This window comes from Taudactylus pleione, unplaced genomic scaffold (assembly GCF_031769625.1).
Source record: "Taudactylus pleione unplaced genomic scaffold, aTauple2 ptg000838l, whole genome shotgun sequence".
Taxonomy (NCBI): Eukaryota; Metazoa; Chordata; class Amphibia; order Anura; family Myobatrachidae; genus Taudactylus; species Taudactylus pleione.
Window position 1 is genome coordinate 385161 of NW_028285240.1, and position 14450 is coordinate 399610.

The 14450-nt window shown below is 50.9% G+C and overlaps 1 protein-coding gene across 2 annotated transcripts in view; it reads left to right on the plus strand.

Moving 5' to 3' along the window:
• The window catches only part of LOC148474515 (uncharacterized), a 43495-nt gene extending 30212 nt beyond the window's left edge, over positions 1-13283 (plus strand). For both annotated transcript variants that reach the window (XM_088458481.1, XM_088458482.1), the window contains exons 3-4: positions 4180-4284; positions 11051-13283. In XM_088458481.1, the coding sequence (XP_088314607.1) occupies positions 4180-4284; positions 11051-12261 (1316 nt within the window). In that variant the 3' untranslated portion in view covers positions 12262-13283. The remainder of the gene's footprint in view (positions 1-4179; positions 4285-11050) is intronic.
• The last annotated feature ends 1167 nt before the right edge of the window (positions 13284-14450 follow it).

Consider the following 14450-nt stretch of genomic DNA (forward strand, 5'->3'; position numbering starts at 1 on the left):
AATGATACTCACGTCACAGGCTACTTTCCAGGGATGCCCTTAGTTCAGAATGAATTTTGGGGGGATGGTTTTTAGCTTGGCCGGCCTCTCATTAGACTCCTGTTACTGTCACTGTGAGAGGTAATCCACATGTATGATGATTAGTAGGGGAACTGTATGTAGTATGATCAGTCTTCGTAGTGTTCTGTGAGAACCCCTAATGGAAGCCCTGATGAATGTGAGAGAACAGAATAAAAAGTTTTGTGTATTATAATACATTATTATCATTACATGTTTTATTATAGGGCGCCACAAGAGGTCCGCAGCACCATACATACAGTAAAGGGTACACAGAACATTACATTACAATACAGTAACCAACTTATAAACAGAGCACAAGTAACAATTAGCAACACAATTCTCTATACACAGTACAGCTGGGAAGGTGAAGGCTGTCATAGAAGTGCTAGAGAAGACGGCTGTGAGACAGCGGGGAGGAGGACCCTGCCCCTAGGAGCTTACAATCTAGGGGAGAGGGGAGACGGACAGATGACATGAGGCATGAGTGTGTAGAGGGGGACCCGAGTGCAGGAATTAAGCAAGGTAAAGACGGGTGAGACAGGAGGGACAGAGACCTGGTAACACAGTTATGTGGTGGAAGGGAATGCTTTGATGAACAGGTGAGTTTTCAGTGCACGTTTGAAGCTCTGCAAGGTCGGGGAGAGCCTGATTTAGTGAGGGAGCTCATTCCAGTGACTGGGGGCTGCACGGGAAAAATCTTGGATATGAAGTAACCAGGGTGGAGGAGAGGTAAGTCATTGGCAGACCGGAGTGAGCGGGAGGGAGTATGTAAGGAGCTGAGGTTGGAGATGTAGGGAGCAGTGGAGTTAGAGAGGGAGTATGTAAGGAGAGGAGGTTGGAGATTATGAATACCTAATGATCTATACACCCTAAATGTCGCTATTTAGCGTTAAGTCGCTCAAGAAATACTTGCTTTCCAGACTTGGATTGTGGTTCCAAAGCACAAAAAGATATTATTCACCAAAAAGCAGATAGTTACACACTGTGATCTAAATGCAGTTAGCGCCAACAAATTATTCAATCACAAGGTACAGTCGAATACATACGCATGCGCTCTAGATCCAGATTCCCGGAATCAACTATGAAACCTCCATCAACAGCAAAGAAAAATGACTAACTACCAGATCCAGAGTGCATGTTTTTGTACCCTTACAGAGATAGGCAATACGATAGAACAAGTTGGCATAATCCCATTGGTTCTTCCTGGTTCTTCTGTTACGATACAGTTCATAGGTCAGTTTGCATTGTAATACCGTATATACTCGAGTATAAGCCGAGTTTTTCAGCACAAAAAATGTGCTGAAAAAGTACCCCCTCGGCTTATACTCGAGTCAAGTGTAGCGCTGACCGGACGGAGTTCGGTCAGCGCTACACACTGCCAAACACACAGCCGCCGGAGCTGGCAGCTGCGTGTTTGGTGTAATCAGCAGCCGCTGAGAGTCTGTCAGACTCTCAGCGGCTGCTGCTGCTCCCACTGCGGGTGCCATCTTCCGGCCCCCGCAGTGGGTGATGGGAGACACGTCGTCATGACGACGTCTCTCCCATGCAAAGCGGCCGGAGGAGCGGACAGCGGCGGGACCAGGAGCGGGAGTTACAGGTAAGTGATTTTTTTTTTTATCTTTTCACGTCTCTCTCTACTAGGGGGGGGGGGGGGGGGACTACAGGGGGCGATGACTACAGGGGGCACTACCAAGGGGCATTACCAGGGGGCGATTATTACAGGGGGCACTAAAAGGGGGGATTACCACTGGGGGAACTACAAGGGGGGATTACTACAGGGGACACTACCAGGGGGGGATTACTACAGGGGGGGATTACTACGGGGGGCACTAAAAGGGGGGATTATTACAGGGGGCACTAAAAGGGGGGATTACCACTGGGGGAACTACCAGGGGAGGATTACTACAGGGGGCACTACCGGTGGGGGATTACTACAGGGGGCACTAAAAGGGGGGATTACTACTGGAGGCACTACCAGCTGCTGCCATTTCCCACACTAGGCTTATACTCGAGTCAGTAAGTTTTCCCAGTTTTTTGGGGTAAAAGTAGGTACCTCGGCTTATATTCGGGTCGACTTGTACTCGACTATATACGGTAGTTCAGCCTCCAACAGTTCTTTGTGTCTGTTTTCCCGCCGAAAAACAAGTCTAAACCGGCTACATTACATAGTACATTTCAATGATTAACTCTCTATGATCCATAATTCCCAGACACATGTTGCGTTTTCCTCACCGATGGAACCGGAAGTCTGCAAATAAACAGTGGTTACGAATTGCACCAAACTCTGTCTGCTTATCATGTACTAAACCTGGGATCTTAATTACAGTCACTTTATTACATAATAATGAATAAAACCTTGAATATTACCCTTAATGCTAGGGAACCTTTCTATGTAAGTGTGCAATGTGTAAGGATATTAAGAAAAGACGGTAGTTAGCGTTGTGCGTCTACGTGTTTGTGGAGTACACCGTGGTACGTGTTTTGCAGGATTGTTCATATATGTTTTAGTAAATGTATATATTTATATAATGAGGACTTTTAACATTGTTCTGTTGCGTGGGAATCGCACGACGCTAAATAATATCACTATGTACTGATATTGTGTGAGATTCGCAAAAATGGCGTTTGGCAGCCATTCGCAAAATGGCGTCTTGTTGCCATTTGCAAAATGGCGTCGTGCAGATTTTAATTTCAACAGATTGTCTCAGCCAATTATCTGGCGTCGACAAGATGTAGGGAGCAGTGGAGTTAGAGAGGGAGTATGTAAGGAGAGGAGGTTGTAGATGTAGGGAACAGTGGAGGTAGGGAGAGGGAGTATGTAGGGAGCAGTGGAGGTATAGAGGGAGTGTGTAAGGAGATGAGGTTGGAGGTGTAGGGAGCAGTGGAGTTAGAGAAGGAGTATGTAAGGAGAGGAGGTTGGAGATGTAGGGAGCAGTAGTGTTAGGGAGTATGTAGGGAGCAGTGGAGGTAGAGAGGGAGTATGTAAGGAGAGGAGGTTGGAGATGTAGGGAGCAGTGGAGGTAGGGAGAGGGAGTATGTAGGGAGCAGTGGAGGTATAGAGGGAGTGTGTAAGGAGATGAGGTTGGAGGTGTAGGGAGCAGTGGAGTTAGAGAAGGAGTATGTAAGGAGAGGAGGTTGGAGATTTAGGGAGCAGTAGTGATAGAGAGGGCCGTGTATGTGAGGTGCAGCCTCTGAGTGCTAGGAAGGAACCACTTTGGGGTGTGGATCCCTGTACAGCAGAGGGCGGAATGTTAAATACCCCTGCTCTACGGTCTCCCACCTGAAAGAATAATGGGAGGGGGAGACCTCTGTGGATATTACTAGCATGGAGGAGACACCATGTCTGTGCTGGGCAGGTGTCCCCTATGTAACTAGTTTTATACTCCATTGAGGCGACTGCACTAAACTCTTGGTTCGGTTACAGGAGCGGGGGCAGTCTCCTGTTATATCATTAACTACGCGCGGAATCTGTGTCTGTCCATGCTCCCATGGGCGGTGGTGCACCTCGTGGAGGATTGTGATATGGTGGGGCAGCATAGTATATTAATTTACCGTTATATATCTCATACTTATTATAAAGTGCACTACAGAGAACATCTAATCATTCACATTGGCCTCTATTCTGCCATCTGTATTCCCGGCCACATGAACACACACTAAGGTTACTCTCAGAAAGAAGCCAAATGACCGAGTCCTTAAGAAGAATATCTTCTGGTGAGACGTGGGTAACATGCTGCCGATAGCAGGATGCCGCTAGGTTCTGATGACTTTCCAGCTGTTCCTATATTTCATATTTGTGTTTTCTATGACTACACCTACTGCTCATTATGCATGAAGCTTCTAAACTCCCAATATGACCGTTAACTCTTTATATAACTTTTACACCGGTGACCTAATTCTTCCGCTGGTCCTGAGAACTTTTTCCTGTACACTTCACAAGGATTCTGCTGATATAATGCTATTTCCCAACATCTGATGTCTCAGAAAAGCAGGCGTTACATATCGCTTAGGCTATTCCTCATTTGCCGTTTGATCCTTTACAGCAAATTATTTTCATTGATTATACAAGAACTTAAGTCATCTAAAGAAACAACACTGACAGGTGAACTTTCCCCGTAGGCTCCAAGGTCCCCATCATACTGTCCTGGCTGGAGAACACGGACGTGGACATGGAAGAAGAAGACTCCGCTTGTCCAGCATCACCCGTCCCTACTGACACAAAAGGTATGACACATTATTTGTTTTAGGTGACTTTCTGCTTTTGCTGTTTGGCCAGATAATAATTCCAGCTCCTGTCTCTGTATATGGAGCCAGAGTAAATTATGGACCTGGTTGAGAGATGAACGCAACAGTGATTATGGACGCAGTTTGAGCGATTGTTTGCCAATGCGCATGTGTATAAGCCGCTCTGTACGTGCGCAGCGATTATGGACACACAGCAGATCCACTCGCAGACTGAGTGACAGGTTGTTTGGGGGAGGTAATGGAGGAGGGGGGGGTCTGAAAAACGCTGGCTTCGACCGTTTAAACGCTGTTACATGGGCGTGCGTAAATTTGCCCTTGCCATCTCCTATGCAGGATGAGCGCTCTGCATGTCAGTAGAGCTGCCGAGTCTGTGGCTGGTCAGACCTGCCGCAAGGGCAAGATGGCCGCGCGATGTGCGTCGATGTTATTGAGGCTTGCGCAGGTAAGCGACGTCTTACGCATGTAAGATGGCAGCACTGGGTGTCCGTCCCTGCAGCAGGCTATGTGCCAGGTGAGACATGATGTAATTCATTGGCCTCGTGTGCTGGCTATATGGATCTGCCTGTCTAACTATATTCTGTTAGTCTGTTCAAACAAAAAGTTTTCTTTTAAGATGTCGTCTTCATTAATGCCGGACGATAAATTGTCCTCACGTCACTGTCAGGCTTTTATTTCATATGTATTTATCCATTTGAGGACAATTAACATTTTTCTACTTCAGGGTCCATAGGGGGTCCACAGGGTTGACCTTGGGGTATAGGTTGGGAACCAAATCCGGGCACCACGCAGTTAAAGCTTTTAGCTCCCAGGATGCACTGGGTCCACTCTCCCTATAACCCCACCCCCAAGCCAGAGGCACCTCAGTTTAAGTTGGTGCCCGGCCGGAGTCGGGTCACCGTTAGCGCAGGGGGAGCTGATTAGCAGCCCCTAAGCTTATTTTATTTTTTAGGGACAAAGTTTTTTCATGGACTTTGGACTCTTCAGAGCGGCAGCGTCAGACTGTCCATAGGACGTCTAAGCTGCCGCTCCGTCACCCCGCTGGCGCTGAGACGCCAGTACAGATCTGGGGATCTCAGCGGGACCCCAGAGTCTGTACTAGCCGGACTCTGCGGGCGCCCAGGACTGCTGCCGGATCCACGGGGAGCAGGTAAGGTCGCGGATCACCGCTTGCGGTGATCCGCGCATTTCAAATGCAGTCCTGTGCCTCCGGTCTCAGGGGACAGACCGGAGGCGCCGGCAGTGGCGGCGGGCCCCCCATACCCCGTGTGTCCACTAGACCACCAGGGACTTAACGATCGGTGCAGGGAGCCGGCGTCCCGGGGGTTAATAGCCGGCCAGGGGAGGCAGCCTTCCCTGTTACAGCGGCTCCTCCCCTCAGCTCAGCGCGCCTTTCAGTATCCATAGTCTGGCGTCGCTGAGCTGCTTCCTCCGCGGGCCACGCTTCCTCTGAGGTCTCCAGCGGCCATTTTATCTCTGTGGTGCAGCAGAAATCTCTCAGGATGGCAGTGAGTCCAGTCCCCCTGCGTACCTCACCATCAGGTCAGTGTACACAGCGCTGTTGCCTTCCCAGACACTGAATCTGGGCAGTTGAATGCAGTGTAATAGTGCAGTATATTATATGACATGTTTATGTATATATGTATATATCTGCATTGTATGTGACTTATGCTAGTGCTGACTGTACTTTATTCTCTCACCTGTCAGTGTATATCTATCCCTTTTCTTTATCTGCCCTAATACAGCTGTACTTAGGGTGGTTCTGAGACCTCACATTTATATACTTGTTAATATTTGTGAGGTTTGTCACATACTGTTGCGTGCTGCACGTTGCCATATTTTAGATGGAACTGTGTGTTGCATACGCTGAAAATGGGTCCCTGCAGCTATTTTTGGCATCAGTCAGGACCAGTATAGTGCTGCTTAATATTTCCGCCAAGATGGGTCAGATATGTCTGACCAGGAGATAGAGCGTTATACTGCACCCATTTTTACTATCCTGCAAGTCATGTGCTGCAGGTGTTAGTGCGGAGGATTTGACTCATAAAGGGTTCTGTATGTGGCGTCATCTGGTGCCGGCCTCTTTCACGACCCCCTTGGGCGGTTTGTTTTCTCGGGATCCTCTCAATTGCGGATCGCCGGGCGGGCCCCATTGTTGTACCTCACTTGGGGTTACTTCACCATACTGCCCTTTTCATCTCAGGGTATCTCGCAGCTTCTTGCACTCTTCCCCTGTGACACAGACTACCGCTCCCTGCAGGGGTTTTTTGCAGTATATGAATTCCCCCTGGTGCCACAATAGTCTGTCATTCCCCTTGCAGGGATTACCACAACAGCCACCCTGGGTGGATGTCGTTTTCTACGAAACGCTAATTGGCGTGGTTGACGCCCTGTGGTTACTTCCCAGTTGGCTCTGCCGTGAACTGGGTACTGTTCGGGGCTCTTTCCCTCTTACACGGGGGGAAGCCTATTTCAGGTATTATTATCCCTGCTTTAGGGCTGGTAGCAGGTCCATTCTGGTTAGAGTGAATGTTGACCTGCACCTGTATCATACACCCTCAGTATTGCGTGCCTTCGGGTTACCTGTTGCTGACTAGCGGGTGGATCGCATAGCGGGACTCTGGCTGTTGCCAGATAGGAGGTGTTACAACAGTGTTTGGCCTCCTGTCCCAAATTCCCTGAGGGTCATCACGAGCCCCTCCTGGGGGGGATGGGCGTGTTACTCGTCTGATTACAGACGTTACTACGCCTCCCATTCCTGCGTGGTCGGATTCTTCGGATCCGTAGGTGGTAACTCTGCCTGAAATCAGTATACTTGCTTTCGGGAGTTGTTACCCATCCTACCATGGCTATAGCATGGTTGGTTAATACTATTGCATATTGGGTTGATGCATTTGTAACGTTTTTTCCCCTCCAACACGTCGGGGGTTCAAATGTATTTGGTCGCTCATGTAATATATGCAGTTGTCATAGGTGGACATGCCTATATTGGATACCAGTCTCCTAACTTTCAGAGTTCCGGCTGCGACTGTATCCTCCGTAATACCCTATGGCTGCGCTCTGAGAATGCAGAGGTGCAGATACCATCTTTAGGGTTGATATTGTTTGGTCCTGACCTTGACAAGATTGTAGTAACATTGGCAGTATTACTAACGACAAGTTTACCGCTTTCAGCTATGCACACTACAAGGCCTCAGACTAAGTCTGTTAAGTCTTTTTTGTCCTCTCGGTCAGCCTAAAGGTCTGTTTCTTCGTAGACTGTCGGCATCTACAAGGGCCGACATATCCAGTACCGAGCAGGCCTGGACTGCCAGCCGATCCTGCTTCTGAACCTACGGATATCTCTTCAGTCTGACGGGACAGGCCTACAACTGGGAGATACCGATTTTCTCAGTTCGCCCGGTATTAGTGTCAAGTTGCCGCGGCTACGTGGGTAGGAGGGTACGCCCTCTTTACAAGGGCCTTACAGATCCAGAAAGCTATGCAGTTGTTGCGGTAAGCGGAGCTAATTGGGCCATCCCCACTATCTCAGTGAGGGACTGGTTGTTCTGTTTTCTTTCTGGTGCGGTGGCTGAATGGTCCTCTTTGGCCTGTTCTCTGTCTCAATTCCCTGAACCAGTTCCTAAAGCTACCTGGGCTCAGGAGGAAATCCCTATGCTCCATCATACGATGTTTGGAACCTGGGGACTTTAGGGTATCACTGGATATACAGGACGCGTGCCTACGGGTACTTACAGAGACCTTTCCTCAGCATGGGCTGAGGTTTGCTGTATCACAGCAACACTTACAATTTTTCGGGCTCTGCCTGTTGGGACTGTCCTCAGCCCCACAGGGGTTTACCAGCGTTTTGGATTTTCTGACAGTTCTTCTGTTCAGTATATCCCAATGCTCCTGTACCTGGACGGCCTCCTGCTCTTAGCGGGATCACCGGGGTACTTTACGGCCAGGTCAGGATGACTGTGGCTTCTTCAGGGTGCAGACGTTTAATCAACGGGGAAAAAGTCCTCCCTGCATCCCTCTCTGGGTATTCTTCATCTAGGATCCCTGCTGGATTCTCAGAATCTGAGAATTCTTCTGGCGTAAGACGGAATCTCCTCTCTTCCATTAGGAGTACATGGTTGTCTGCGCAGTCGACAGATGTCTTTACACTCTGGGATGCATGGTGGAATGGGCTCAGTTCCATTCCAGGCCTTTCCATAATTGGCTCATCTCCAGATGGAATGAGTTTTTTCTGTCGGATAACTGTTCAAACGATGATGCTCTCTCCGGAGGCAAGTCGGTCCCTGTCCGGGTGGCTATGGCCATCTCGTCCAGGGTTTTCTTTGCTAGGGACAGTGTCTGGACCGAATCCTTTTCAGTGCAGTTGGACGTCTGTCGATTCCACCCTGTCAATTAACTTACTCTGGCATAACTCTTGTTTCCCGGTGAACCTGAAAAGGTTCAGTCCGACAGGGTCAGGACAGTGGCTTCCTTTTTAGCAACACTGTTCGTTGGGTGGCAATGACAGGTATGTCACATATTCGGACATAGTCCGAGGGTCTCCTCCCGACCATCTCGGCAGCGTTCATTTCAGGAGCTCTCCATTGGGAAGCGGGAGTCCTCAGCCGTCACGACGTGCATCCCGGGGACTAGTCTCTTCCCCAAGAGAGGTTTCATCTCCTGGTGAGCAGGGGGGGCCCCCCTGAGGTGACCCTCATGGCCTTCTGACTTTATCACACTAGGGTGTTACAGTTCAGCTCTGGGGATTCTGAAGCAAACTTCAGCGACTCTTTGTCGGTGAAGTGGTCCTTCCACTTTGTGTACCTGTGTTCTCCGGTCTCCCTTCTTCCTCGAGGTCTTTGGAAGTGTTTTCAATCGAGACGGAGATGCTTTCCTGCTGGTGGCTCCTGATTGCCCCAGATGTCAGGGGTACTTGGATCTTCGGAGTCTCTACATCGATACTCCATCCCTGATGCTTCACTGCCCGGACCTGTTGTCTCAGGGTCCTTGGTTTTGCCTTGGACCTGGGTCGTTTGTCTTTGACTGTGTCCTTACAGTGGTCTTACGGCTTCCCTGGCTTTGTCATCGTTGGAATGATTAGAGCACATGGATCAGCTTTTGCTGGGACCTACCACAAACTGTGGCAGCCATAAATCTTATGGTATTGTACCTGTCGATACAATCCTCCGGTGTCCAGGATTTCCAGATATTCTGGCATTCCTTCCGGCTGGCTTGGGTTTCACACTTGGCCTGGTCTTCCTGACAGTGCGGATCTCTACACTGTCAGTATGGTTAAGATATGGAATTGCTTCACTCTGGTATCCAGTTCATCCTTTGGAGTGTTTTCTTGATTATGCCTCCATTTGTCCTCCCTAGGGACTCCTTGGGAGTAAGTAGTGGTTCTTCGTTACCTCCGGGGACAGTCAATGGAACCGCTGGTTGTGATAGCCATTACATGGTCTATTGCTTAGGCTCTCTCTTTCTCTCAGGGTGTTTATATCAACCAGGAGAGTGTCTGAATTGGGAGCGTTCTCATGTGGCTCCCTCTTCTGGAGGGCATCATGTCAGGGTGGGAGTTGCTCTCGCCCTGTGTTTCTTCTTAGTGGTTTTCAGGTTCCATATTATTCTGGAACTTATGGTACGGCCATTCTGTCCCCAGTCCTCTCGGCTGGTGTGGCCTCATTGACTGTGGTCTGGCCTCTTTGGATTTATGTGATCCGTTCAGGTTCCTTACGGAAATCGGACTCCTTATTGGTGGTCTGAGATTTCTGGTTTTCACAGGAAAGGATGGCCGGCCTATAACCAAATGTTGACTTGGATGGCCTCGTAGGTCTTCCTCAGGGGCCTACCCATGGGTAGGCCTTCCTGTTGTTGATGCTTGTTTTTTCTCGGGCCATGTGACCCTCGTGTGCGGCTCGCTGTGGCGCCTCGGCTGTTTTGCCTTACTAGGTGGCCACGTGGTCTTCTGTCCACACCTTTTTAAGGTTCTAGGCATTGGTTTCCTTTGCCTCTCAGGATGCTTCCTTTTTGGCGACGGATTCTCCTCTCAGCACAGGAGCGTCCCCACCCTTGGTTGAACTGCTTTGGGACATCCCCAAGGTCAACCCTGTGGACCCCCTATGGACCCTGAAGTAGAAAACAAGAGATATGGTAAGAACTTACCTTTGTTATCTCTGTTTCTACGAAGTCCATAGGGTCCACAGGGCGCCCGCCCTGACGCACCTGGCTTCATATGGGCTGTGTGGCTGGTCACCGGTTTTCCGTCTCCCATTTCGGTGAGTATGGTTATTGAGTGTTCCAGTTTTCTCTCTCTTTTTCTCTCCTCCTCCGGCCTTTGGCTACTTACAAACTGAGGTGCCTCTGGCTTGGGGGTGGGGTTATAGGGAGAGTGGACCCAGTGCATCCTGGGAGCTAAAAGCTTTAACTGCGTGGTGCCCGGATTTGGTTCCCAACCTATACCCCAAGGTCAACCCTGTGGACCCTATGGACTTCGTAGAAACAGAGATAACAAAGGTAAGTTCTTACCATATCTCTTGTTGTTGATTTAGTCTGGACCTGAACGGTGGACCCTCCTGGGTTCCTGTCCTTATCGCTGTGGGAACGTCCATTAAATCAGGCTCTCACTGCGAAGGGTCTAATGTCCACAGCAGCCATATTCAGGACAGCAGTATTTTATTCTGGCACCTCCTGGATAGATAATCACAGAACATTAGGGTGATGCAGTTTATTTGTATATCGCCGGTATATTAATTTTACACCATTGTCTCAGTCACAGGTCCTACAACCAGGCGCAAGAGGTCATTGGTTAGCTCTTCAAAGGAGAACAGGGCGGTTATATCACAGGAGGCACCTGCTGAGAAGCCGGCAAAGAAACGCTCTAAAAGAGTCCGCTGGGACGACAATCAAGGGGAGCAGAAATCGGATGCGGGCACCCGTAACGGGGTCCAGAGCGATAGCGTTTCGCCACCTCACGGCAGGAACCTGAGACAGCGTAAGCAGTTCTATTGCTCAGAGTGTGAAAAGTGTTTCCGGTACAGCTCTGCCTTGGAAGCCCATATGCGGGTCCACAGTGGCGATAAGCCTCATAAATGTGACATCTGCAAGGAGACCTTCAGCTACAAGTCTGCATTGATTGTGCACCGCAGGCAGCATTCGCCGGCCTCCACCAGCGTGGCCCCAACTGTGCAAAATAAAAGTTCACCAGTAGCTGCTACCGCGGTCGTATGTAAAAGCTCCACTCCCAAACCCAATGCCAACGCGGCCTCGAGTCCAGATCCAGCAGATACCGAGACTGCCTCTAGTACCAGCAGCAGCATGCCCTCAAACTCCAGCACGGGCTCCCCGCCAACACCAGGCGAAAAGCCGCTGAAGTGCAATTACTGTGAGAAACGGTTCAACGACCGCTCCATTCTGGAAGCCCATCACCGAATCCACACCGGGAAACTAGCCTACCCATGTACTTTATGTGATGAGAGTTTCTCCAAACCATCTCTGCTGGCTGCCCACAACAACACTCACAAGGAAGGCAAACCGTACCAGTGCGACCAGTGTGACAAGAACTTCAACGACCAGTCGCTCCTCGTCGCCCACAAGAGAACCCACACCGGGGAGAAGCCCCATAAGTGCAGCCACTGCAACAAATGGTTCCCCAACCGCAGCAGCCTGGTGGAGCACGAGGAATGCCACCTGAAGCCCAAGCCGTACAAGTGCCGACACTGCGAGAAGAGCTTCAACGACAAGTCCTTGCTCATCACTCACGAGGGAGTGCACACAGACACTAAGCCCTTCAAGTGCGTCCAGTGCAGCGAGAGCTTCTTCCTGAAGACGCAGTTGGTGTCTCACCAGGCCACCCATGCCCCCGACAAGCCCTTCCCATGCAGCCAGTGCGATAGGAGCTTCAACAAGAAAGAGACACTGCTGGCTCACATCCGGGTCCACAACCTGCAGAACATGCAAACGCACAAGCCTCGTAGGCAGTGAGACAGCGGCGGATACCATCATGGATTACATTAAACTTCGCCAAACTCTTCTCCTTACTGAGATTGTGTAGCAGCCCTTGGTATGGAAACTGCCCTAGTTATGCGTGGCCTATTATCCTGCAGGGGGCATCACATACTTCTGCCCCGTGTGTGTATATATATATATGCATGGTATACCCTAGGTCTGTGTGGACACAGCCCCCCATTATCTTGGCACAAATGATGGAATCGGCTAGAGTAACATGTAATGAATGGGCAGCATTTATGATGGGCATCTTCTGGGACCATGGTGAAAGTTGGCGATTATCGGAGCCTCCGGAGGCTATGGATTGGCGAGACACGGTATTATGTGCTACTTGTGCTGGAGGTAGCTGTGCGCTATGACAACTGCTCACGGCTTGTGGAGTCTGTAAATACATTATAGTGGCTACAGAACATCACACCCCCCCCCTTTAGTTACCCTCCTACAGAATAGCTCCACGTCCGCCCTGAACGCTCCAGGGGGCTCGCCCCGCTGCTGAAGTTCTTCAGGGTTTTTTTTGTTTTTTTTAAGCTTTTTTTTTTTTTTTTTAATTAAATCTTAACAATGGAAATAACAGAAACAGCGTTTTAAGTTTTCAAGTTTCTTTTATCATTTTCATTATATAAACTGAGTATGGCGCAAAAATGATCTCCAGTCAGCAATGGCGCTGGCAGAACGCTGGGTCCTACCCCGTGGCGGGCCCAGGCAAATGGTTATTTTTCTGCACACTGACCTGAACTGGTCGAACGAACACAGATTTGTGATTAAAAGGCGGACGTGCGACGCTCTGAACCTTCCGTGTTTCGCACCTCTGATCAGTTGGCTTCGCGGGGGGAGGGGTGTTAGACACTTTTTTTTCCCCTCGTGGGTCTATTGATGTTTCAATGAATTATACTGATGATGTGGTAGCTTCTCTCACAATAAAAGCAAGTCTGTAGCGTATAAGGACGTTTGTACCCCCATTTGTTTCCCTGCGTTTTATAAATAAAAGGTAGGTACTAGGTAATGATGTCTGTATTTAATGGCGTATATTTGCCCTTTAGAGGACATGTGAATCATTCCGAGGAAATGCCATGTATAATTGTATGCCTTGCTGTTGGCCCCCCCTTCCGTCGCCTTGCTGTTGGCTCCCCCTTCCGTCGCCCTGCTGTTGGCCCCCCCTTCCGTCGCCCTGCTGTTGGCCCCTCCTTCCGTCGCCTTGCTGTTGGCCCCCCCTTCCGTCGCCTTGCTGTTGGCTCCCCCTTCCGTCGCCCTGCTGTTGGCCCCCTCCTTCCGTCGCCCTGCTGTTGGCCCCCCCTTCCGTCGCCCTGCTGTTGGCCCCCCCCTTCCGTCGCCCTGCTGTTGGCCCTACCCCCCCTTCCGTCGCCCTGCTGTTGGCCCTACCCCCCCTTCCGTCGCCCTGCTGTTGGCTCCCCCCCTTCCGTCGCCCTGCTGTTGGCTCCCCCCCTTCCGTCGCCCTGCTGTTGGCTCCCCCCCTTCCGTCGCCCTGCTGTTGGCTCCCCCCCTTCCGTCGCCCTGCTGTTGGCTCCCCCCCTTCCGTCGCCCTGCTGTTGGCTCCCCCCCTTCCGTCGCCCTGCTGTTGGCTCCCCCCCTTCCGTCGCCCTGCTGTTGGCTCCCCCCCTTCCGTCGCCCTGCTGTTGGCTCCCCCCCTTCCGTCGCCCTGCTGTTGGCTCCCCCCCTTCCGTCGCCCTGCTGTTGGCTCCCCCCCTTCCGTCGCCCTGCTGTTGGCCCCCCCCTGCCGTCGCCCTGCTGTTGGCCCCCCACTTTCCGTCGCCCTGCTGTTGGGCCCCCCCCACTTTCCGTCGCTCTGCTGTTGGGCCCCCCCCACTTTCCGTCGCTCTGCTGTTGGGCCCATCCTCCACCCCCCCTGTCGCTCTGCTGTTGGCCGCCCCCTGTGGCTCTGCCCTTGGTGCCACCCCCCCTCTGTGGCTCTGCTATTGCCCCTCCCCCTCCGTGGCTCTGCTATTGGCCCCCAGATCAGATCCAGCGCCGCTGCTCTTCCTTCAGACCCCAAGTAGCAACAGGCAGTGACCGCTTTCCCGCAGACTCGCACCAAAAGATCTGCTTCCACTCTGCTCACCAACCCTGACCGTCCGGTCATGCAGCTGCACCCCAGGGAGCTGCGGCGCAGATTGGGAACCACTGATTTAGGGCAGTCCGTCTTAGGC